Here is a 25,573-nt window from a genome sequence, read left to right on the forward strand (position 1 = left end):
AAAAGTCATACAAATAGAAAGAAAAAAATATCAGAGTATTGGGATTTGTCCTTGAATCTCCTCTTTTTGTTTCCCTTCCAGTTAAACTGATTTCCTCACATATTTGTTTCTGGATTAAAGCCAGAAACAACATTGTCCCCATTTCTAATCAAATCATGGAGAAACAATTACAAATTCTCAGTGCAGTTAAAGGATCCTGGCAGGCCGAGTGACTGGACCCAGCCTGAGCCGTGTCTCTGACTTGAGTCTGACTTCAGGCAAGGTATTTGACATCTCTTCACTTTTGACATAATTGTAATAATGCTAATTTATTTCATAAGTATGCTATTCAGCAGAACTCAATAAACAACTGTCAGCTATTGAACTCTCAGGCTGATGAGAGAAAAGGCTGCTTCTGCAGCTTGGAAGAAAAGAGATTTCGGATTCTCCCTTCTTTCCATTCCCAGTACATTTTGAATGAATTGGATGGGAATTTGATGTTAATAATAAGATTTGAAGTTTCATTATACAAAGTTGAAAATAACAAGACCATTATAAATTTCCACTTTAGAAGTAAAAACTTCAGAAATATTTCTTTATTTTCATCTTTGGAGATGGAAAGCATTTTAAAGGCTTTTATTGAGTATAAATTCTTGAGATATACAATAAAGATATGATTATTTTTCATTTTCAAAAAAAGGAAAAACGTTGGAAGAAAATAGCATATAATGAACCTCTATGACTATGTTCACGGATAAAGTTTTAACTAACTGTCTTACATAAGGGTATAGTCCACTTGTGAATGCCAATTAACTATGTTTTCTTCAATAGCTTTTTCCTTTTTTTATATTGTTTACCCTGTGCTCTTCCATAATAGCTTATTTAAAACATACCATTTATAATTTTTACATGTTACTAAAATGTACTTTTAAAGTTGTGTTTGTAAAAGTTATATATCAGCTGTAGGACTTTTAAGTTTCAAACTTAATATGTTTGCTTTTAAATTTAATTCACTATAATCAACTAACTTAAAAATTTTAGAGAGGAAGAAATTAGATTTTATACATTTAGAATAATTTATATCAAACAATACAATACATCAAAGAATAGCCAATTAAAAACTATTTTACAATAATTAAAAGTTTTAAAATAGCCCAAAGCAAAAACATTGTAAAAGAAGGCAACTAGTTGCATAGTGAAGAAGTAAATAATCTGATATAACTTCATCAGAAGTCAGATTTGCAGAATAATAATGGTTTGCTCTGATGAATTATGGAGAGCAGATTTTCAAAGCAAGTTTTTTTTCCTTCTTTTTCTGAGTGAAAGGAGGAGAGATAGAGAGACTCCCACATGTCCTCAGACCAGGATCCATCCAGTGACCTGGTCTGGGTATGATGCTCTGCCCATCTGGGGCCATGCTCGCAACCCAGCTATTTTTAGCACCTGAGACAGAGGCTCCAAGGAGCCATCCTCAGCATCCTGGCTGATATGCTCAAATCAATTCAGCCATGGCTGTGGGAGGAGAAGAAAGGGAGAGGGAAAAAGAGAGAGAAGGGGAAGGGGAGGTGGAGAAGCAGATGGTCGCCTCTCTTGTGTGCCCTGCCCTGGTATTGAACCTGAGACATCCACACACCAGGCTGACACTCTACCACAGAGTCAACTAGTCAGAGCCAACACTGACTTTCAAAAATGCCCTAAACCCATTGTTTTCCCCTTAATTCAGAAAAGCGTAGAGGAGGAAGAACATCACTATGAACAGACTGTGCTTTTATGGAAAGGAAATCACATTTCCCCTCTGAGGGAGATTTCCCCTTCTGGGGAATATTTTCCTCAGAGGCAACAACCAAAACTTTTATCTGAGTTGCCACAGTAAGTCAGATGCTGGGGATACAACAGTTAGCAAGGTGAGTTTTTTGCCTTCAAAAATCTTTTTCTAAGCAAAATATGTAGCATGGATGAAGGGAAGCAGATGGAGAAAGACATGTAAAAAACTGATGAAACAAGAATTCCCAAACCTGGCACAGCGCCTGGAACACAGCAGGCATGTGCACAATGTTTACTGAGGGAATAAATGCTATATTGGTCTGTAAACACAGTGTGTGATCATAGTGGAGGAAGCAATTAATTTTGTCTGGAGATATGGTCTGGGAGAGTTTAGTTTTTATATTTAATTACACATGGTTTCATGTATACGTAATTCATATCGTCTTCACTTTGCATTTAATATGTTTATTTTTGCCCCAGAACGTCGGCTGCTGAGGCAGTGGTGTTTTCTTCTCTCGCTGCCTTTAGCACGATGCTGAGCAGGTAGCAGAGGATCAGCAAAGCTGCTGATGCCACCACTCCCTAGGACTGCTTCAGCTGCAGGGCAGCTGTCTCCGCTTCTGCCGAGTTAATCTAATGCTCCTTTCGAAGGCCCCTCAAGAACAAATAAGTCACAGCCACGTTCAGTAGTGAGAGCAGTGTTCAGTGGGGAAGGCCAAGTAGGAGGGCTTCTATACCTCTCTGCAGCCTGCCTCCCTGAAGATAGCAGGAATATGCAGGGTGGGACAAAAGTAGGTTTACGGTTGTCTATATGGAAAATATGAACAATAATTAATGAATAATAATACAAGAGTAAGCTCTGCGTTTCATGTACTCACAACTATAAGCCTACTCTTGCCCTCCCCTGTATGTATATAGAGAGAAAGGCCAAGTAGATGAGTGTGAGCCTTCAACCTCAGTTGCTTGGTCTTCCATACACCAGCTGTGTGAGCTTAGGAAAATGACTGAACCTCTCTGATCTATTATTCATTTGTATGCTGAGGATAATAGTACTTGCCTTGTACAGTTATTTGAAGGTTAAATAAGATGTTTACAAAAATGCATAGTATGGTTCTAGATATGTAGCTATAAAACTCTCAGCCAGAAGTACTAATGTGTGAAGTAAAATTATTCAGTTCTATCTACAGACTTTGTTGCTCTCTGTAATGCACAAATGTCACATGGTCTACAAATTCGCATTCTATTTTTTTTATTAATTTTAATGGGGTGACATTAGTCAATCAGGGTACATACGTTTAGAGAAAACATCTCCAGGTTATTTTGACATTTGATTATGTTGCTACATTCTATTTTACAGTGCTTCCAAAGCTGACCATGCATGCTATTTTGACTGAATATAAGGAATGTCTCTCCCATTCTGCAACTGTTTTTATTGGCCTCAGGAGGACTAAGAACTACCTACTTTATTAACATAGACTAAAAATATGTTGTCTATTAAGTCCTTAAACGATTGCTTCCCAGGCTTTGCTAAACATTGCAAACAGAGGGGAGTCTGAAAAATTCCAAAGTAGAACTGAGAAAGTAGAGTTGAGAAAGAGACACATCACAAGGACCTAGTGGTCACAGGTTCTATAAGAATAAAAATAGTGTAACAAATAATTCAGTTGATTCCAGTCCCTTTTTTTAAAACCAGAAACCATAGGTTTAAAACTTTTTTGAATATTATACAGATTTTCTGTCCCTGTAGGCTTCTTAGCTTCTAAAATGTATAAAAACCCACCACTAGCAGCATGCAGAAGTTATTCTGAGGATGAGCAAATTTTTTCCTCAAGACTAATGACTTCAAGATCAATTTAAAAAAAACTTGACAAGTGGTTAACTGAATTTTCCTCCACAACGTTAAATAGGGCTTGAAGTTTTTATATTATCTTGGTAGCTTGCCTAAACAATAAGACATTAAGAAAAACAATATATATCACCCTTCTGCTGTACATTCTTTTTCTTCCTTCTTCTTTTAAAAATAAAAGCTGCCTTCCATATTCAAAATGAGTTACCATTTATTTAGCACCTATCATATGCGAGGGTATCTAAAAATAGTACATCAAAATCACCACAGTGCAACAAAGTATGAATTAGGATTTCTATTTTAGAGATAGGGTGCTTTTTAGTAAGTTGCCTGCGGCCACACAACTAGAAAGCGGCCCAGCCAAAACCTGGACTCTTTGTGGTTACAGAGCCCGTGCCTTGTCAGCACCACAGCACAAGCAGCGCGTTTGGACCACCCAAGGATCTAGAGTCCTTCCTCCATTTTTTCCAGTTCTACTGATGGTTACAGTGCGAGCATCAGTCTCTGCGGGGGAAGCCAGGGCAAGTCCGGATTTTCCGTGGTGACTCCCAGATGGCTCAGAACTGCATCCGACATCCTGGATGGCCTTGAGTCTGACCCTAACTCTGGCCTCATGAAAAATGTATGGAAAATAAGTATGTGAAAATTTTTTTTTGTCCCTGTAGTTCTTTCCACGCAGAGAATGGTGAAGATGTTCGGTTTCATCCTTGTTGTCACTACTCTGGTAATCAGCAGGGAAAGCTGGGTAAGCTCATCGCAACAACTAATATATTTCTCAAGCCTGCTTTGGCCTGAATTTTCTTTTATTTTGCAGAAAATCTATAGTAACTTGTCACTGAAAGAACTTAACAAAGAGGAGAAAATGAAGGTTTGTGGCAGCATCTGCCATATAATTGGTTCTTCCACAAGTGCTTAAAATTTTTTTTGTATTTTTCTGAAGTTGGAAACAGGAAGGCAGTCAGACAGACTCCCGCATGCGCCCAACGGGGATCCACCCGGCACGCCCATCAGGGGGCGATGCTCTGCCCCTCTGGGACGTCGCTCTGTTGCGACCAGAGCCAGTCTAGCACCTGAGGCAGAGGCCATGGAGCCATCCTCAGTGCCCGGGCCAACTTTGCTCCAATGGAGCCTTGGCTGAAGGAGAGGGGAAGGGGTGGAGAAGCAGATGGGCGCTTCACCTGTGTGCTCTGGCCGGGAATCAACCCAGGACTTCCGCACGCCAGGCCGACGCTCCACCATTGAGCCAACCGGCCAGGGCCTATTTTACTTATTTGTTTTACTTACAACAAATAAGTAAAATCTTTAAAAATTTACTGGGGTTATTTGGCTGGTTACATAACATTAGGAATTGAAAACTGTCCATTAACAACAGCCCAAGTGCCCATCAGTGGACGAGTGGATTAAAAAGCTGTGGTACATATACACAATGGAATACTATGGGGTCATGGAAAAGAAGGAAATATTATTTTTATAACAACATGGATAGACCTGGAAACTATTATGTTAAGTGAAATAAGCCAGGCAGAGAAAGAAAAATATCAGATGACCTCACTCATCTGAGGAATCTAACGAACAATATGAACTGAGGAGCGGAATAGAGACAAAGGATCCGGGAGGAAAGCGGACAGAGGGAAAGGGGATGATAGGGTGATAGGATGGGATGAGAGCAGAAAAGCAAATCCTGGAGGGAAAGGGGGAGGGTATTATGGAGAGGGGGACGGGGGGGGGGATGTACTAGGGAATACGGGGGAGGGGAGGATGAATTCGGGGGACACTAGAATCTATGTAAATGCAATAAATTAATAAAAAAAGAAAAGAAAAGAAAACTGTCCATTTACATGGACCTGAGCTTTCCATTATTGAACACTATCAGCATAAACTAAAGAGATTATTTGAAAGTAATTACAAAGAACTCACGTCTTCATTCATGAGTAAAAAAGTAAAAGTACTCATTTACTCAAAATTCTGGGAGAAAGGAAACTCCTGAGTGTTAATTAAGCTCACTGACACTGTAGATCCAGTCTCGTAAAGATTAAACATACATGCCCCGTAATCCCCTCCGTTATTTTTACATTGCACGGACCACTATATTTAACAATATCACAACTAATTCCCTACTATTAGGAAGCAACACAGGATTCCAGACAACGTAAAATGTCTTTTCTGTTCATTTTTTAGAAAGATGTGACTCAGGGGCCTAAGAGGATAAATCAAAGAGAATAAAACAAGAGCAAATAAGAAATAGTCCTAGAGCCCTGGCCAGATAGCTCTGTTGGTTAAAGCATCGTCCTGAAGAACTGTGGTTGCCGGTTCAATCCCCGGTCAGGGCACATACAGGAACAGATTGACGTTCCTGTCTCACTCTCTCTCTCAAATCACTAAAATAAACATTTAAAAAATAAATTAATAAATAAAAAAGAAAGAAATCATCCTAAAGAAATAGTAGGAGAGAGTCAGTGACTTGGACCAGGAAATGGGGGTGGGGAGGCCTCTACCACCACTGCTCCCTTCTCTTGTGACAGGACTTCAGGTGTGAGGCTCACTGTCTGTACTTACATCACAGTCCCTCGCAGGACAGCAGAGCACCTCTTGCCTCTGCCCCAGACAGGATATCTGATTGTGCTGTTCTGACTGTCTAATGAACAGCCTGGGACACAGTAGACCATCATATTTGTGGAATGACTACCAGGTAGTACATAATGATAGGGACAGGAAGTTATGCAAATATAAATTGGGACATATATCTGACTATAAACCTATATTATATTGCCTATTTTAGGAAATAATGTATGTAAAAGCAGTGTGAAACACACATTAAAATGGATAACTTCTCAAAAGTGAACATTTACACGTACCACAGGAGATCGTGACTTGAGCTGCAAATAGAGATGGCAAGATAAAAATGGCAAAGTGGCAGAAATTTGCCTTTTTTTTTATTTTTTTTATTTTTTTTATTTTTTTTATTTTTTGCCTTTTTTTTTTACACTCCCTCCCCCCCCCAGTAACCCGGCACTGAGTGCCAGGAGCCCTCACTGTAGCCCTCTGGCCTCAGGACCTCTTCCTGGCGGCCCCAGCTCAGCAGCCCTCCTTCCCAATTCACCCACCACATTCGCTTTATCCTTAGAGGCTTTGCTCAGTCAAATGTCACCTCATTTATTTATTTTTAATTTTTTTAGTCAACATTAATTAATTTATTTATTTATTTTTGTTTATTTTTTTTTAATTCTTTTTTTTTTACAGAGACAGAGAGAGAGAGTCAGAGAGAGAGATAGACAGGGACAGATAGACCAGGAACGAAGAGATGAGAAGCATCAATCATTAGTTTTTCGTTGTGCATTGCGACACCTTAGTTGTTCATTGATTGCTCTCTCATATGTGCCTTGACCGCGGGCCTTCAGCAGACCGAGTAACCCCTTGCTCGAGCCAGTGACCTTGGGTCTAAGCTGGTGAGTTTTGCTCAAACCAGATGAGCCTGCGCTCAAGCTGAAGACCTCGGGGTCTCAAACCTGGGTTCGCTGCATCCCAGTCCGATGCTCTATCCACTGCGCCACCGCCTGGTCAGGCTATTTTTGTTTATTTTTAAAATTTTATTTAGAAAATTAAATTTAATGGGGTGACATTGATCAATAAGAGTTGATGTACTCTTATTCAGGTAAACATCTCTATAGCATTTGAACTGTTGACTGTGTTGTGTGTCCATCACCCAAAGCCAAATCATTTTTGATGCCACATTAGAGAGCAGTTGAAAACTCTCTCACGTGCAATACTCTTGGGTGATTTACCTTTTTAGAGAGAATACATGACTTAACTGGAAGACTCAGGCTCCTCCCATCTCTTCTGAAAGTGATTGAAGAATAAAACAATAAATAAGCAAAAAGTTAAAGGGAATCCAGTAGAATTTTTGGCAACAGGTAAATGGGTGAGATGTTCAAGGACATGAGAGTCTAAGCTAAGCATTCCTTATAAAGGTGACTATATGTTTAAAATTATGTAGCATTCAATTATAGTTTTAAAACATATTAATACCACAAGGTCATCCAAAGCCTAGATGATTTTACCAGTAAGAAAGCACTCCATGTCATATAGAGATTGAGACAGAAACCCTGAGTTCAATGAAAATCCTGACACTTCCTGCCCACCGCGAATTCGGGAGCAAGTTTCCTCATCAGGATTGAGCCCGTGCCTGCCTCATGACATCAGCGGGAGGCCAAATGAGACAGTGACTCTAAAATTCTTCGCATAATCACTCACATTATTTTAGATTATAACCTTGTTTAGTTCAAGCTCATTAGCATAAACTCTAATTTCGTATCCTCCAAATAACAAATAATATTAGAACTTTCAAACGACTCCCTGGTTGGAACAATATTCTGCAATGGGAGTTGGGGACAAAACTGAAAGATTAGTTTATCCAGTTTACTAGGAGCATTTCTTTTCCACGTGAACAAGATGCACGTTACTCCGCAGGCTCTCGAGAACTGCCTCCAGGAGCAGGCGCGCCTCCGGGCCCAGGTGCGCAGGCTGGAGACCCGGGTCAAACAGCAGCAAGTCAAGATTGCGCAAATACTGCATGAGAAGGAAACCCAGTTTCTGGATCAAGGAGAGAACAGTGTCATTGACCTTGGAGGCAAGAGGCGATACGCAGGTCAGCGCCTCTTTTTCTTTAGTGTTTCAATAACTTCCATGACACACCCACGTGCAATGATGGTGCTAATCATTTCATCACTTTAGGTTTTGCTAAAGAGCTTTCCCTGTTCCAGTAACAAGCCACCTGAAGCATTATATCAAATATAAAAGTCTTCAACCATATCTTATTTTCTTTCTTTTGTTATCTCTGCAGGGGGCATTTAATATCAGTGCTCAATATCTGAGAATTTCTATAGTTACGAAGAGATCAAGACAATATTTGCTTAAATATCACCATGCAAGTGGCAGATTATTTGCAAAATTTTGCAGTTGAGCTTTGTTTTTTATATGTATATCGCTTCTTACTACATTTATATAGTTTTTCCTTCTGAAACTCTGATGTGCTGTAGGGTAAATAAATAAGGTAATAGAATAAAATGTTAGAGAAAAAAAAAGAATGAGAATTATTTAGGAAAATAGAAGAGTTGTTTTATGTGTATATTTTATAGTTTGGTGGTTTTCCTTTTGATGAGGCCAGCATTTTCCCCTAGAAACTAAATAATCTTCAAATTGTCGATACATGTACAGAACACTGAACCTATCATCATTGCCTGTGGGAAACTATTCACCTGTTCTCCTCCAGGCATCTTTTAAAGTAAACAAACAGTAATTGTCAGAAATAACAATTATGCATCAGAACACTTTGTTCATGTGTGTACTCCAGCTTCTGCCATGGTGCGTTATAATTTCTCTGTTTGTGAGTTTATCTTGGTCAGTTATTTGGGAACTTTGTAAAGTCTGGGATGACGTTCAATACACTCTTCCCTCCCTATTGCCTGTCAGAGTGCCTGGAACATAGTATATCCTCACATTTATGAATGAAAGCAAGGCTGTACATAGATTTAGGAACAACAAGATAAGCAAATATCAATTGGGAAATACATTTAACTATAATTAAAAAATTGTAGAGGCTAAAGAGAGGCCAAGCTGAATAAAAACATCTTTATTTTGTGTTTCCAAATATACTCACCAGTGATAGATATAAGAGTTGTGAGGGTTTTAGTACCTGCGTTTCAGTATAATGCTCCCCTTTTCTGTCTTTACCAAGCACTTAATCTCTTTTTGCTTAGACCCTCTGTCATCTAGCAGCTTGATCCTTTGTCCTCCTTCCCTGGAGTATAACTGTCCTTTCCCCCGTAGGGACCAGAAGGAGGTTAGAGCCATGGGAATGGACATAAGGTGAGGGTGGCCTGTGGCTCTGGAGCCCAGGACATAGAGGAACCAGACAGTTCTGGTAAAAACAGACTTGGAAAACAAAGGGACTGTATGAATCAGTCACAGGGACAAAAGATCGGGAACTGAAACCTATCGGAGAACTAGCCCAGTGGAGATTCGGCAAGACTGCAAGAAGCTCAGGAGAGCACTCGAGCAGGACGTAGAGTTAGTAGAATTCCTCGAAGACAATGGTTCTCAGCCATTAGAATCACCTGCTGACCTTTTACAATGCTGACTCCCATTAAGGACTGTGACAGGTTGGAGGAGATTTTACTCTCCTTGCAAATCAACAAGTTAGCTAGTCATGGATCCAGGAATTCTTGCAGAAGATAAGAGACTCCTGGGTCAGAGACGTGAACTTCATGTTTGCATCAATATCCTTTGCCTGTGGTATGGAATAACCCAGGTGGAAAATGTTCAGGTAGTGGGCTATGCCACAGCTCAGGAATCCTAAATTTATGAAATCTCAATTTTTTATCATGGATGGTAAGAAAATCTGCCCAACTTTTGCCCAGAGAGACATGTCATCCTTATGACAGTGGACAGCAAACAAACCTGCCATCTCCTCTACAGGGAGACAGTTTCTATCTTCCAAGGGTGCTCGCCAGACAAACATTCCTGAAAAAATATTCTGGAACATAAGCTCCGCTTACAAAATGTACAGAAATCAAGTGACTCATGGAATACTGTCTACAAATAGTGCCCAGTTTCCACTCCAGACCAATTAAGTGAGAATCCCTACAAGGTTGAAAAGGATTTCTGCTTTTGCTGTTGGCTGTGGATGAGACTGATCAAGAGCAGAACCAGGTCAGGCTTCTCACCAATGTCTTCCCACAGGCTAAGAGAGGCCAATGTATCCTGGAGTCACCCAACAGGAGGCTTTATTTCTTTCTAGGAAGTAAGTGGGGTCCTGTGGGCAGTTCAGTATCCCTTTTATTGAAGTTTGGGGTCTGGTTGAAATGTAGTCAGGTATCCACCCAGTAGGCTTTCGCTGCCCATCCAGAGACTATGGGAAATGTCAAAAAGACACAGGCTGGAAGGTAGGATCTCACTGGGTTAATTGGGCCAATCACTGTGGATGACAGAAATGATTCACAGAGAAGGCGTTATCCGGAAAGATCAGAAAGCCATGTGATTGATGACTCTGCCTTCTGGGCTGAACTCTGTTCCCCACGTCCCACCCAATTCCTATGTTGAAGCCCTAACCACCAACAACACTATGAATGTGACTATATTTGGAGACAGGGCCTTCAAAGGGGTGATTAAGTTAGAACGAGGCCATTAGAACAGGCCCTGATTCATTCTGAAATTCTGAATGGTATTCTTATAAGAAGAGAAAATTTGGAAACCCAGAGAGATCCCAAGGATGTGGGTGCACAAAAGCAAGACCATGAAAGGACAGAACAGAAGGCAAGATGCCTGTTAGCCAAAGAGAGAGGGTTCAGGAGAAATCAAACCCACGGACACCTTCATCTTCCATGCTCCACAACCGTAGGCAAATACATTTCTGCTGTTTAAGCTACCCAATCTGTGGTCTTTTATTATGGGAAGCTAAGACACCTTGCATTGCCTTAAATATCAGGTTCTGGCCCAGAAAGGTAACTAGAAGTGCCTTTAGTCAAGGTTCCCAGGGCTCAGGGAGTATACAACCAGACAGGCAACTCATTAAACTAGCATGTTCTGACATAGATGACTCCAATGAGGAAAGCCTGAAAGGATATTTGTTGCCAGTGAATTTTCCGAGAGGACCAGCAGAGGCTGTGATGGGGACCGTGAGGAGGGCACACACCGACTTGCTCTATTGCAATGGCCTGGATCTGCCTTCCCTGGATGTCCCTGCTCACAGTCACCCACACCCATATTAACAGTCTCTTTTGAAACCAGGGTTGTCTTGCCTATTGCTTGCAGAATGGGTAGCAGCCCGACTAGCAGCGATTCCTCGGGCAAGTTATTTAACTTCTCTATGCCTCAGTTTCCTCAGTTGTAAAATGAGGGTAATAACAGTATCTAGTTTGTAGGATTGTCCTGAGGATTAAATGAATGAACACATGTGAAGCACTTAGAATTGTGCCGGTCACACAGTAAGTGCTATGTGCACATCAGCAAGCATTTTTCTAGGGTGCTATATTGGTTACTTAGAGCCTCCAACTTGACTGGGGGACTCTAGCCGTTGCTCAAGCCAGCAACCTTGGGCTTCAAACCAGCGACCATGGGATCATGTTGATGATCCCATGCTCAAGTCAGTGACCCACTGCTCAAGCTGGTGAGCCAGTGCTCAAGCCTGTGACCTCAGCGTCCCAGATCGACACTATCCATTGAGCCACCGCTGGTCAGGCATGGAAAGTGCAGTCTTCCTGTAGGCTGGGGTGAATGGCTCTCCTGAAAACCAGGGAGAAAAGGTATACAGCAGTTCCTCCTTCTGCAGGGTTTCACTCCACACCATTTTAGTTACCTATAGTTAACTGTGATCTGAAAATATTAAATGGAAAATTCCAGAAAGAAACATTTCATAAGTTTAAAATTGCCTGCCCTTCTAAGTAATGCGATGAAATCTCACGTGTCCTACTCCATCCTGCCCGGGATGTGACTCTTTCCTTTTTCCAGGTCTCTACACTGTGGACACTTCCCACCTGTTAGTCACTGAGTAGCCTTCCCTGTGATCAGATCAACGGTCTCAGTATTGCAGTACTTATGTTTGTCAACCTTATTTTATTAATAATGAACCCAATGCCTAAATAAGGTTGTTGGCTATTTGGAAATACCAAAAGAAGCCACCTTAACTGAAAAGGTCTGTATGTATAGGCAAAAACATTGTATATACATAGTTGGGCACTATCTGTTGATTCAGGCAGCCATGGAGGGGGGCTATTGAAACATATTTCCTAAGGATAAGGGGGGATTACTCTAATATAGATAGCTGACATTCATTGAGCTAAATGCTAAATGCTTTTGTAATCATGTACATGTACAGTAACTCATTTCATCTTTACAACCAAGAAATAGGTATTGTTATCATCCCCATTATACAGATGAGAACTGTGAGGCACACAGAGATAAAGTACAAACTTTCCAAAGTCCACAGCTAGCAAGACGGACAGCTGGACTTTGAAACCAGGCTTCAGAATCTACACCTTAAACTCTACAATCAACGAACAACTAAAGTGCCACAACTATGAGTTGATGCTTCTCATCAATCTCTCTCTCTCTAAAAAAAAAAAAAAAAAAAAAAAAAAAAAAAAAAAAAAAAGGAATACTGTACTTTCCAACAAACAATAAGAGCTTCTCCTCTTAGGCTTCCTTCTTATGTCACCTGGGGGTTGAGAATGGCACTGAGAAAGCCAATTCTGGCATTTCCCAACGCACCCTGTGGAGGGGATGACCTGTTGCTGGCCTTTCTTTGAATTTACAATGTCGGGTGCTTAGCGCCTTTGGATCTCAGCTTTAAGTTTAGCCTCCACTCTGGAACAAGAGGAAAAAGTATTTGGCAGGCTGTCATGTCACTAGGAAAAGCTTAAACATTCAGACTTCCATCATGGTTTGTTTTCTGCTTGATCAAAGAGAGTATTCACCTCACCCAGTTTAATGCAATGTTTGTCAAGTGGGGCAAGACGCCTTGGCCTCACTCTAGTATTATTATGTAAGTATCCAAAAATCCTTAAAATCCTTTCTTTCTTTTTTTCTTTTAACTCCCATGAACACAGAGCTCTTCAACCCTGCTCTTCTCCTGCCTATTTTCCAGGGGGTTGAGTGGGTCAAAGCTTTTGGGAAATTATGATTTTAATGAGTTAGTATTGAAAACCTTGAAGGCAATGAAGTCACAATCCCCCAAGCCGGCTCCTTAACTTATCTGCTTTAAGCAAATTTGCTTACAGGCCCTTATTTCATCTGTATGTTGGGTTTTTGTTTTTGTTTTTTTCTTGTTGAAAGCTTTGCTCTGGATCTTAAATCTTAAGTTGTGTTTGACATTTTCCTCTGGGAAGAAGAAAAAAAATTTAAAAACACAAACAAGTTCACATTTGGCATAAAATGCAAACAAATAGAAAATGCTGGCTGAAAACCTTATCTTCACAAAGCTTTCCAGAGGCAGACGTTATAGCTAATTATTTCCATATTTGCCTGGAAAACAGTCGGAACCTCCTGAGCTTTTACTATTCAGCATTTTGGTGGGAGGTTTATGTAAGCAAAGAGTCCGTTTCTTAACAAGGAAAGGTAAAATCTGCCTACATTAATGAAAAGTGGCCTACAAAATACTTCACCCCAAGCCTGACCAGGTGGTGGCCCAGTGGATAGAGCGTCGGCCTGGGATGCGGAGGACCCAGGTTCGAGATCCCAAGGTCTTCAGCTTGAGCGCGGGCTCATCTGGTTTGAGCAAAGCTCACCGGCTTGGACCCAAGGTCGCTGGCTCAAGCAAGGGATTACTCGGTCTGCTGAAGGCCCACGGTCAAGGCACATATGAGAAAGCAATCAATGAACAACTAAGGTGTTGCAATGAAAAACTGATGATTGATGCTTCTCATCTCTCTCCCCCCTTCCTGTCTGTCTGTCCCTATCTATCCTTCTCTCTGATCCTCTCTCTGTCTCTGTAAAAACAAACAAAAAAAACCCAACAAACTTCACCGCATGATGTAAGCCTTTGAATGACATTGAATTAATTTTAGGCAATCATTTTGCCTATTGTTTTACTTCTTGTTTAATGGACAACACAGGATTTGTTTGTAATTCTTTTCTCTATAATTCAGTAGTAGAAGAACGCTTGAGCTTCCAAATTGCAAAAATAAATACCTGAATAAAACTTAAATCATTACAAAGATGATCATCATCAAAGCAGTAGTGTGTGATTGGTCTCAACTTAAGGAGGGCTTTAGAACCTAAGTTTCTTTATTTTCTTTTCTCTTCTGATTCCTATTGCCTATTCAATCTATTTAAAGTGGAGTAAATTTTGTTAGTTACAACAAAACAAAGTTGTAGACAATTTGGCATCAAAAATAATGAAAATGAAGAAAGATCTTAAACATATACTAAAAGAATAGAATTATCCAATCAGGAAGAGAAAATAAATAAAAAAATAGAAAATTAACAAAATGATAAAGGTAAAATTTGAAAGTTAATGATGTCATATCATAGTATTTTTATACAAAAGTCTGTGAATGAGTATCCTTGAAACTATCTCTGTATAGTGGCCAATATTTCAACCACCCTGAAACTTGGCTTTGCAGACATCTGCACAGTAGCAAAGTTCATGCTTGTCATATCCTCTAGGTCTGAACAGATCAGCCTACACGAGAACCAATGATATTAATTTATCTCACCCTCAAGTGTTTTAAGAAACAGATATTACTTTTTGGTGACAAATTAGTAGAAATGTTTGCTTCAATGGTCAAAGAAATATCATGGCAAAGAAGAATGCCAAGATAAAAAGAATAGAGGAAACTTTCCATTTTAAGCAAAAGTATCTAAGAATATATAGACTATTAGAAATTTCTGGTCAGACTGGGAAGTTGTAAGACTTTAAGAAGAAGATTATTACTTTGAGTTCATTTCCAGATGTTCTGAATGATTTGCAATGCTCTAAGTCAAGATAACCCATATTATTTGTTTGGTATTATATTTCTACTTTCATTTTAGCTTCATAGGAGAGATGAGTTCCACTATTCTGTCTGATAAATCTGTAAGTTCCACTTATATAAGCTGTAATGAACTGAACACATATAGTTTTAAAAATAGTTTTCTACAAAAATTAGAAATGAGAAACTGAATCTTTATTTCACTCCCCCCTCCATGATCTTATATTAAGTAGTCAAATGATAATTAAATACAAGGAAAAGAAATTACTTTCTTAATATCCACTGGAAGATGTACAAGATACAGTTTTAAAAAGCTGATTATCTACATCATGTGTTTATCTGTCTTCATTAGTACTGAGTAATTGCATTCAGAGACTCCTGTATTAAAAAAAAAAGACACATAACACATTTTGCATTACCTTGTTTGCAAATAGATTGTTCAGAGATTTTCAACGATGGGTATCAGCAAAGTGGATTTTACAAAATCAAACCTCTCCAGAGCCCAGCCGAATTCTCTGTTTATTGTGACATGTCTGATGGAGGAGGATGGACTGTAATTCAGAGACGATCTGATGGCAGTGAGAACTTCAACAGGTGTGCTCATTATGGCATAAGGATTTATTTGGAGTAGCAAATTTGAAATTTATAAGTAAATCTTTCTTTCCCCCTGTCTTAAAGTCTACTAAGACTCTCTCTCTTTCTACATGAGAACACTGAAAGTGCATTAACAAACCAAGAAAACCCTGGGTGTGGGAGCAGCAGTGAGGGGGTGTGGACACCTTAGGCACCGCAAAGGTCTGTTTGGATTTTGCTGAAATCAGCTTTCACTTTACATTTTTTAGAGGCTGGAATGACTATGAAAATGGCTTTGGAAATTTTGTCCAAAAAAATGGTGAATATTGGCTGGGTAATAAAAATCTTCATTTATTAACCATACAAGGTAAGATTTGCATGATATCAAAATCATTGAATATACAATAAAAACAACCCTGAAATGTTTTTCATTAAATCACAAGCCATAGAGCTAATTTTAGTGACTGCTATAATTTGCAGTTGGCAATGATCCCTTTTGGGTAATAATCCCTTTAATAAAATGTGGCTGCTTAAAACTAAGAATGGAGGAGAAGAAACTAGACCTTGGTTGGGAGGTGGGGAATGTTTCATATATGTCTTTTCTATGTCTGGGCAAGGAATGTTATGCCATAATCATTCTTTTTAAAAATGACTAAGTGCATCAAAATATACCTAAGGTACAGTTATTTATTGCGACTATAATACTGTGTAACAAGCTCCTTCAAAATTTAGTGGCTTAAAATCACAATCGTTTGTTTTGTTTCTCACAGACCTACAAGTTGGCTGGGTGGTTTTGCTGATCAGGGTTGTGCTCTGCTGATCTTGGCTGAGCTTGCTTATGGTTCTGTGATTGACCTTCTGGTCAGCTGGAGGCTGGCTCTTCTAGTTCTGGGTTGGCCTCAGATGGAACAATTCAGCTCTGCTCCACATGGTCTCTCATCACCCAGCTAGCTAGCTGGGTTTGTGCCTGTAGCACAGTCAAAGTTCCAAGAAAGAGAGTGGAGGTACATAAGTCTCTTGATTCAGAGCTGGTCCAGTCATTTCCATGCCCTTTTATTGGTGAAAGCAAGTCACAGGACCAACTCAGAAGGAAAGGGAAAGGAAAGAAACTTCATGGCAGGCCTTTCCAGTCCCTTGGTTGAGCAGAAGTGAAAAATTGGGGGAATTGGGGCTGTTTTTGTAATCAAATACCATAATATACTAAATGTCCTTGTTGCCATCCCCCTTCCAAATTTTATTTTGAAAAATTTGAAGATTCAGTGAAACTGAAAGAAGTTTTAACCTACCACCTACTCTATGTTAACATTTTACTCTACTTGATCTATCCATCCATCTGTCCATCAGTTAATTTTATTTTTTGACACATTTCAAAGTAAACTGCAGACATCTGTAAAATTCCCCCATATACTTTTGTCTGAATACCTGTAACAAGAGTTCAATATTTGTCTAAAATATCACTATTTTGATAACAAAATTTCCTATGCTTCTCTTCCTTTTTTTTTTCTGCAGTGTATTTGCAGTCTGAGATTATAGTCAGCTTTAATCGTGTCTTGTTCTAAGTACTTCAAAAAAGGCAATTGCATTGCTTAAGAAGGCATGCTAAACCACGCTAGCAATGCATTAAATATAAGAACAAGAGTTGACTAGGTTCCACCCAAATTAAGGAAAGAGGCTGGTATTTCTATAATCATAATAGTCAGTAGGATTATAATTATGAGGCTCTTGAGATGCTGGAATAATAGCTTAGAAAGGATGGATAATTCTAGAAGCTTAATACTTTTTTTATTTGTCCTTTTTTGTTCAATGCTCTCTAAATTTCATTGTACTTATTATTACCTACTTTTAAGTGGTTTTTTTAAAATAGATATAGAACATTTACCATACCAGCTTCTGTTTCTTTCAAACATTAATATGTATATTTTTAAAAATTTATTTATTGATTTTAGAGAGGAAGGAAGAAAGAGAAAGAAACTTTGATTTGTTGTTCCAGTTATTCATACATTCATTGGTTGATTCTTGTATGTGTCCTGAGCAGGGATTGAACCAGCAACCTTGGTGTATTGGGAAGATGCTCATTTAAACTGATCTCTATGGCCAGGGCTATAGCTGGTTTCTTATTGAAACTATGACAACCTCAAAAAGTAACTTTTGGCTCCTTCTAAATATACAAAATTCATACTTAACTATTTTTTGAATTATTAAGTGCTTGTTTTCCCAGATGCACATTGGCAACTTATTAGCATCCCCTTCATCTTTTGATTGGTGTTCAGTCTAGCTACTCTTATGGTAGCAAAAATGAATTTATCAATTCTAGGCTTCACAGGCACATGTCACCTCATCCTAAGAAAAAACAGTGCCTTTGTTTTTGCATTCTTTAATTATGAGAGCACTTAAGGCTAAGCACTCGCCTCTGAAAATAGCTTTATGCCCATTGAACAAATTTTGACTGGAAGTGTTTACAATAGAGATAATTTAGAAATGGTCTGTAGTTACATTTTTATTTACTTAATGGCCAAAGAGACATTTAGATGGTTACCTAAAAACCTGAGACTGACTTTGTATGTCGTCTATAATACAAAGTCTTTTCAGGAGAGTTAACAGCCTACCTGACTGCTCCCATCCAGTTCACAGCCTTGGTTCATGTATCCTTTTCTGCCTTTTGACCAGGTTAGAGGGGCTTTTCCTTGGAATCACTTCAGAAAACTCCATAGATCAAAGTGCTGAGGTCAACAGGAGCCCAGACTCCTCCTAAACTCACTCCAATAATATCTGTTCTCTAGATTTGTGTGTGTCTCTCTTTTGTTTATTAGCTTATTTTGTTCACTAGATTCCACATATGAATGAAATCATATGATAGTCTTTCTCTGAGTGGCTTATTTTACCTAGCATGACACTCTCCAGGTCCATCCATGCTGTCATAAAGGTTCAGATTTTCTTCTTTTTTTTTTTTTACCACTAGGTAGTATTCCATTGTGTAAATGTACCATAGCTTTTTAATCCACTCATCTACTGATGAACCCTTGAGTTGCTTATAAATCTTCATTTTTCTAAATAACACTGCAATGAACATAGAGGTATATATATTCTTTCAAATTAATGTTTTAGGATTCTTCAGATATATATAGTAGAATCGCTGGGTCACAAGGCAGTTCCACTTATAATTTTTTGAGGAAGCGCCATACTGTTTTTCACCGTGGCCTCATCAATCTGACTTCCCATCATGAGGGTTCCCTTTTCTCCACATCCTCACCAACACTTGTTGTTTGTTGATTTATTGTTGATAGCCATTCTGACATGTGTGAGGTAATATCTCATTTGGGTTTAATGTGCATTTCTCTGATGATTAGTGACATTGAGCATCTTTTTATATGTCTATTGGGCATCTGTGTACCCTGTTTGGAGAAATGTCTATTCAGGTCCTTTGTTCATTTTTTAATTGGATCGTTTTGTTATTTTGGTGTTGAATGAATTTAAGAGGATAAACATTTAAACTTCTTACAACTTCTTTCATTGTTAGAGTTCTTAAATTTTAACTAAATATGCTTTATTTTGTTTTCCTTTGCCAAATAAATTGCACTAGCTTTTCCCTATGATAGATACAGTAGAAATTTTCTATGTTTAATATTGTGTCCCCAATTTTTTTCAAGGAAAATACATAATAAAATGTTTATGTTTTAATATCAGGGAGTCACTGTTCATTCTTTGAAAAACTAACTCATGGCAGAAGGAGACAATCTAAGTAAAATAGAGCCATGAATTTTTTTTAAACCTCAATAAATCAATGTTATCTCACATATTAAAAAAAGCCCTGCAATTTCTTCTAATTTTTTTTCTAGGAGACTACACTTTAAAAATTGACCTTGCAGACTTTGAAAATAATAGCCGTTATGCCCAATATGAAAATTTCAAAGTTGGGGATGAAAAGGTACTAAAATTTTCAAATAAGTAACACCACAAATAAATGTGTAAAGCATACAAGATAAACCCTTGTCAGTGGAAACAAAAATATAAAATAGTAATCTTTTGTTTATTAAATAAGCCTACTTTTTAAAGAGTGACAACTGACTGTGGAAGTTGCCTCTGTTTCTTTAGAATTCCTATGAGTTGAAGGTCGGAGAATATTCTGGAACAGCTGGAGACTCGCTCGCAGTGAAATTCCATCCTGAGATACAATGGTGGGGTAGTCACCAAAGAATGAAATTCAGCACGTGGGACAGAGATAATGACAACTATGAAGGGAACTGTGCAAGAGAGGATCAGTCTGGCTGGTGGTTTAACAGGTTTGACGATTTATAAACATAGTTGTAACGGCATTGATGATATCTCACCGGTGAGTGTTAATTATAATACCTGTATGAAGTAATGTTGGTCTTCTTTGTAATACTAGTATTATTAAGTAATCACCCCTATTAGAATTCTTCAGTGATGAAGTATTTTTGAGGATTTGTTCACTGACTACATTAATGAAACTTTAATGATACGTCTTAGAAATAAATCAAATGACCACTTTTACAAAGATTGTTTGCAAACTGAATAATGGGTTTGTTATCATACACAGTAGGCCACAAATTGACATGAAGAAATAGAGAGCATTTATATATAGGAAATATATTTTCAGCCTTCTAATACCCAAGTAGTTTTTTCCTATCATACGAAATGACCATGTTATTGTGAATTTTTCTCTGTAATACTATTTTTTAGTTACTGTGACTTTCATTAAATCATTGAACCTAAGCACCTCCTAATGCAAAAATTTCACCTACAGTATTTCCTGAAACCTAATTCCACCCTCTGATCGAATACTTCAATGTTACTTAATCACCAAGCTCATGCCATTGTTGATTACATTAAGTGTTTTCTTTTATTAACCTGGCATCTTCTTTCCTATACTTGACCAGTTTTTCCCTAAGTAGCTACTGAGTAATTGCAATTCCTTTTCAACATAAGTCTCAGGTACTGGCTGAGATGGTATTTATTGTATTCCTCAATATTTTCTCATCTCCAAGCCCACTAACCCCGATTCCTTTAACTCTTCTCCATCTGAGGGGGTTTCCAGACCACTCCCTTTGTTGTAATCAGAAATGTAAGGCGGTCGTGAAAACTTCATACAATATTCTTTAAAAATAACATGACAGGCCCTGGCTGGTTTGCTCACTGGTAGAGTGTCAGCCTGGCGTGTGGAGGTCCCAGGTTCAATTCCTGATTAGAGCACCCATCTGCTTCTCCACCCCTCCCCTTCTTGCTTTTCTCTCTCTCTCTCTCTCTCTCTCTCTTTCTCCTCCTCCTCCAGCCATGGCTCAATTGGAGTGAGTTGGCCTTGGGTGCTAAGAATGGCTCCATGGCCTTCTCCTCAAGCACTAAGAAGAACTCAGCTGCTGAGCAACAGAGCAACGCCCCAGATGGGCAGAGTATTGCCCCCTGGTGGGCATGCCGGGTGGATCTCGGGTGCATGCGGGAGTCTGTCTCTCTACCTCCCTGCTTCTCACTTCAGAAAAAAAAAGAAGTTCTCTCTCCTACTTAGCAAATCAAAGGTAATGACAGACTTTTCCCTAGTTGTTTTCTTATTCTTTTAAAAACCATCTTTGGAATACCTCCTCCTTCTCTTCCTTTTTCTCCCTCTGTCCTTCCAACTAAAAATCATCAGCATTATGTAAAACTTGCTATAAATCACAAAGTTGCAAGCATCCCTTCATGTTCCATTCAGAACAGAAATCCATGTGCAGAATTAACAATCACATTGGTTAATTTAATATTAACATAAGATCAAAACCAAATACCCGCTCAATTGTTGGGCTTGTATTGTGCCTGAATGATACAGCACACATATTAACCTGGGCAAATAAATGATTTACTGGACTTTAAAGATAAGGGTTCAGAGAGGACAAAGGCAATTCAGTGGCTGGAGCCACCCAAGGAGCCTGCATTATCCTTGGAATCAAAGGAAATGATAAGGCTGTGCAGGTGGAAAATCAGAAAAACTAGAGAAAACGTCAACTGTTTCAGAAGTTTAGTGTTACTAGGTTGCCTGCTACTTGATTTAGTGTTACTTGGTTGCCTGCTACTTGATTTAGTGTTACTTGCTTGCCTGCTACTGCTGTCATTTAACTATTTCACTTTATCGTCCTCTTCCTCCTTATTAAAATTTTCTAATTTACATGACATGTTAGCAGTTCAGAATTATGACCCACCTGCAAGGCGTTCTTCCTCCAATAGCAAATCCGTCGCTGAGTGTTGCTGTCATCTCTGTTTTGTCTGCACCATAGCCTGTCATGGGAGTGCTCACAGTCACCTCTCTACCAAGGGAGCCCAGTCATCTCCCAGTCCATATAGTTTCAAGTGTAGGGTGTTCTAGACATGGGAAGATGCTGGAAAGTTGGTCTCAGAATAGCTAAGATTTCCTACGTTGGCCACATAGTCAATCCCTAATGGGATTCAGATAACAGACCAAATAAAACAGTGTAGGTAGCAGATGTCTCTAGGAAGACTGAGAAAACACCAAAATATATATTCTGGAGGTTAGACTTAGCTGTTTACTTTTTTTGACATTACTTCCCGTGAAGTTTTAAAAATATTGAACATTCTTAACTCTTCAGATTTAGTATACATGTTTTTGATTGGTTACATCTATTTAGGTTAAGAAGACTGTCAGGGTGGTCAGGAAGAGTGAATCACTAAACGGGTAAATGATCCAAGCCAACCACTTGGCATTTATGGGTAAATTATATGGTGTTTTTGATTCAATAATTTGGGTGCTTTCCATAGATTTTCAGAACTATCCTTGTAAATGTTCTCCTTATATCTTAATGCCTGACATCTTTTCACTGGATCTATTAACAAAGAAATACATAGCAGTTCATTTCATAACAGTACACAGAAAATTATCACACACTCTTAGTTAATCTACATCAGGGACAAAATTTACAGATTTTAAAGGAGGAAGAGGGGTTTTAAAAAAATCTGTTGCATTCTTCTCTAGATTGGAGCAATATATTCGAGTTAAAAATTAACTCAACAACTCGGACAAATGATTATTGGTTGACGGGTGGGAAAGCTTTAAGCGGTAGGTTTAGGCTTTGTTTCCTTATCCTTGAGGTTAAAATAATTGATGTGCTAGAGATTTGACGAAGGGAAGGGAGAAAGTTTGAATTACGAAATCTCTGTCTTGGCAGCGGGAGGATGAAGGCGTAAGTGCAAAGTACGTGGGGTGGCTGGCTGCAGAGCGGAGCGCCGCCCCACCGGCTTACCCCGCGCCCGGCTGTTAACCCACACCGCTCTCGCCAAGGCTGAGGCTCACAGGGCGGTGCTGTTGTTGGCTTGTTTTTCTTCTTTTGTTTAAAGGCGATTAACAACAGATATGCTTCTTTATCAATACACTCGCAGTGAGTCACCTGGCTTGTATCCTCAGACTTGTTATAGCACTAAAATTCACCAGTTAAAACCCATCTGCGGTAGGAATGAATATCTTGGCTTTTGGAAAATGATCAGTATTTCCTTGTCTGAAAATGGCAGAATTCACCGTGAAGATGTTTCTGATCATTTGCAACGGAGCTGGGCGTCTTTTTCTGGCCTGACTGTCCTGTGTTTCTTTTCTCTGCCACTAGGTGTCACTCTGCAAACCTGAATGGTGTGTACTACCAGGGCCCCTACACCTCGAAGACGGACTGCGGGGTGGTCTGGCACACCTGGCACGGATGGTGGTATTCTTTGAAATCTGTGGTTATGAAAATTAGGCCAAATGACTTTATTTCAAATATTGTTTAATTGTTCCCCTTGGGCTTTTATTTCTGCAATTCATCTTGGTTTAAAGCGATTTGAAAAACAGCAATTCTGAACATACACATGTATGATGATACTAATTGTTATGTGTATACTTTTGATTCTTTGTTGCCTTTGTTACTTAATGTACAGCAATTATGTGATATTCACCAAATAAATTTAGATTATGTTAATATTGATTGCATACCTGAGCTCCGTTGAACAAAAAACGAAAAAGCATAGAATATATGCCAACTTGGGAAGTAGCACAAGCATAAATACATCGTAAATTATGTATGAATGCAGTTGAATATACACATAAAGAAACCCAGCAAATGATGGATTGCCAAATCAACTTCACGCATAATAAATATTACGAGTGGGGATTTGAACTCAGGTCTCTTATAAACACAACCCAGGATCTTAATCACTATAAAACATTCTCTCATAGTTTTAGGATATTTATGTAGGTTACACTCTTCTTAAAGAAACCTCATTATACTAATCCTGTGAATTGTTACTGTCCCCGAGTGACAGAGCTGAGAATTTACGGATCTGAGATTTTGTGACTGCTCCAAGTTACAAAGCTAATAAGTAAGCAAACAAAGACTAAAATCCAAGCCTTCTGCTACTCAATGCAACGAGCTGCTACCACACTACAGGTGCTTCTGGCTAGAACTTGGGTCGCTGAGGTAGAAAGAGGACCTTTCAAGTAGGAGTGAAAGCGGCACCACAGGTGAGACATTACCCAAATAGCTGAGTGCCGACAAGTATCAGGCACAGGGGACAGAGGTTAAACCCACACGAAGCTGTTTGTTTGTTTTGTTTTTCCCTAAAGACACACACTAACCATATAATTATAAAACTATAAATAATTTTAAAGGCTGATAAGTAGGACGGAAAAATATATGTCCTGGGAATGTGTAGCAGGGGGCCTGACTTGGCTTGGGGGAGGGGATCAGAAAAGTTTCCTGGAAGAACCAAGCTTTCCGGCCGACAGCTTTTAATTAGGTGTATGTGGGAGAGTACTGCAGGCAGAAAGAAGGAAACTCTTGTGTAAAATACACAAAGCAGGGAAGTGCATGGAAACAAAAGAAAGTTAGAGAGGCAATATCATTTCATGATCTTTATATCCTCAAACCAGGGATTCTGCCACTTACAGCTGTGTGGCCTTGGGCAGGCTACTTAACTTCTCTGAGCCTCTGCTATCTCATCTAGAAGGTGATTATAATAGTGCCTTCTTCATAGGGTCGGGGAGAATCAGACAATAAAATATTTAGAACAATGTCTTGCACAAAGTAAGCAGTCAGTGGGAAGTAGCTGTGATCATTGGAGTTAAGCATTAAAGGACAATAATAATAGATGTCTCAAAATAATGGGTCATATAAAAACGTTAAGGTTAGTTATACTTTATTCTCTAACCAGTGTTTCCCAAAGTAGTGCCTCTCAATCATGAATGTCTGACCAAGCATCTGAGGATCTTGTTAAAAGGAAGATTTTGACTGTGGGGTGAGGCCGAAGATTCTGGATATTTAAATTTTTGTTTTTAGGATTTGGGTTTTTTAACCAAAATCTGCAGCCAGATGATGCAGAAGTTGCTGCTCTGCTCTAGAGAATCACTTTTTAATTTTTTTAATTAAATGAGAGTAGGTGAGGCAGAGAGACAAAGTACCACATGCACCCCGACTGGGTCCCCCCCGCAAGCCAGCCCCCTTTGGGGGGTGCTCTGCCCATCTGGAGCATTGTGCTGTTGCTCAGCAACCTAGCTATTTTTTTAAGTTTTTTTTAGAGAGAGAGACAGAAAGAGGGATAGATAGGGACAGACAGGAAGGAGAGAGATGAGAAACATCAACTCTTCGTTGTGGTACCTTAGTTGTTCATTGATTGCTTTCTCATATGTGCCTTGCCTGGGGGCTACAGCAGACCAAGTGACCTTTGAGCTCAAACCAGTGACCATAAGGTCATGCCTATGATCTCGTGCTCATACCTATGATCATGCCTATGAGCGTGGGGTCGCGCTCAAGCCAGCAACCCCACGCTCAATCTGGTGAGCCTGCACTCAAGCTGTATGAGCCCACGTTCAAGCCAGCAACCTAGGGATTTCAAACTTGGGTCCTCTGTGTTCCAGTCTGATGTTCTATCCACTGAGCCACCACCTGGTCAGGTGACCAAGCTATTTTTAATGCCTGAG

The 25,573-nt window shown here is 39.3% G+C and overlaps 1 protein-coding gene across 2 annotated transcripts; it reads left to right on the forward strand.

Moving 5' to 3' along the window:
- Positions 1–128: 128 nt before the first annotated feature.
- On the forward strand, positions 129–23,576 carry FGL1 (fibrinogen like 1). Of its 2 annotated transcripts, none has more exons than XM_066236985.1 (8): positions 129–262; positions 4,255–4,334; positions 8,057–8,234; positions 15,489–15,648; positions 15,897–15,994; positions 19,464–19,552; positions 19,720–19,907; positions 23,229–23,576. In XM_066236985.1, the coding sequence occupies exons 2-8, from the start codon at positions 4,272–4,274 to the stop codon at positions 23,386–23,388; spliced, it is 936 nt and encodes a 311-aa protein (XP_066093082.1). In that variant the 5' UTR covers positions 129–262; positions 4,255–4,271; the 3' UTR covers positions 23,389–23,576. The 2 variants fall into 2 exon arrangements, with proteins under 2 accessions (XP_066093082.1, XP_066093083.1); XM_066236986.1 differs by lacking the exon at positions 4,255–4,334 and adding an exon at positions 3,978–4,211 and having other exon boundaries at positions 150–262.
- The last annotated feature ends 1,997 nt before the right edge of the window (positions 23,577–25,573 follow it).

This window comes from Saccopteryx bilineata, chromosome 6 (assembly GCF_036850765.1).
Source record: "Saccopteryx bilineata isolate mSacBil1 chromosome 6, mSacBil1_pri_phased_curated, whole genome shotgun sequence".
NCBI classification, from domain to species: Eukaryota; Metazoa; Chordata; class Mammalia; order Chiroptera; family Emballonuridae; genus Saccopteryx; species Saccopteryx bilineata.

Excerpts from the sequence above, each read along its gene's own strand:
- FGL1 (XM_066236985.1), top strand. The coding sequence starts at position 4,272 with ATGGTGAAGATGTTCGGTTTCATCCTTGTTGTCACTACTCTGGTAATC. Across the intron at positions 15,995-19,463 it reads TCATTTATTAACCATACAAG|GAGACTACACTTTAAAAATT; the intron begins GTAAGATTTGCA and ends TTTTTTTTCTAG. Across the intron at positions 19,553-19,719 it reads TCAAAGTTGGGGATGAAAAG|AATTCCTATGAGTTGAAGGT; the intron begins GTACTAAAATTT and ends CTGTTTCTTTAG.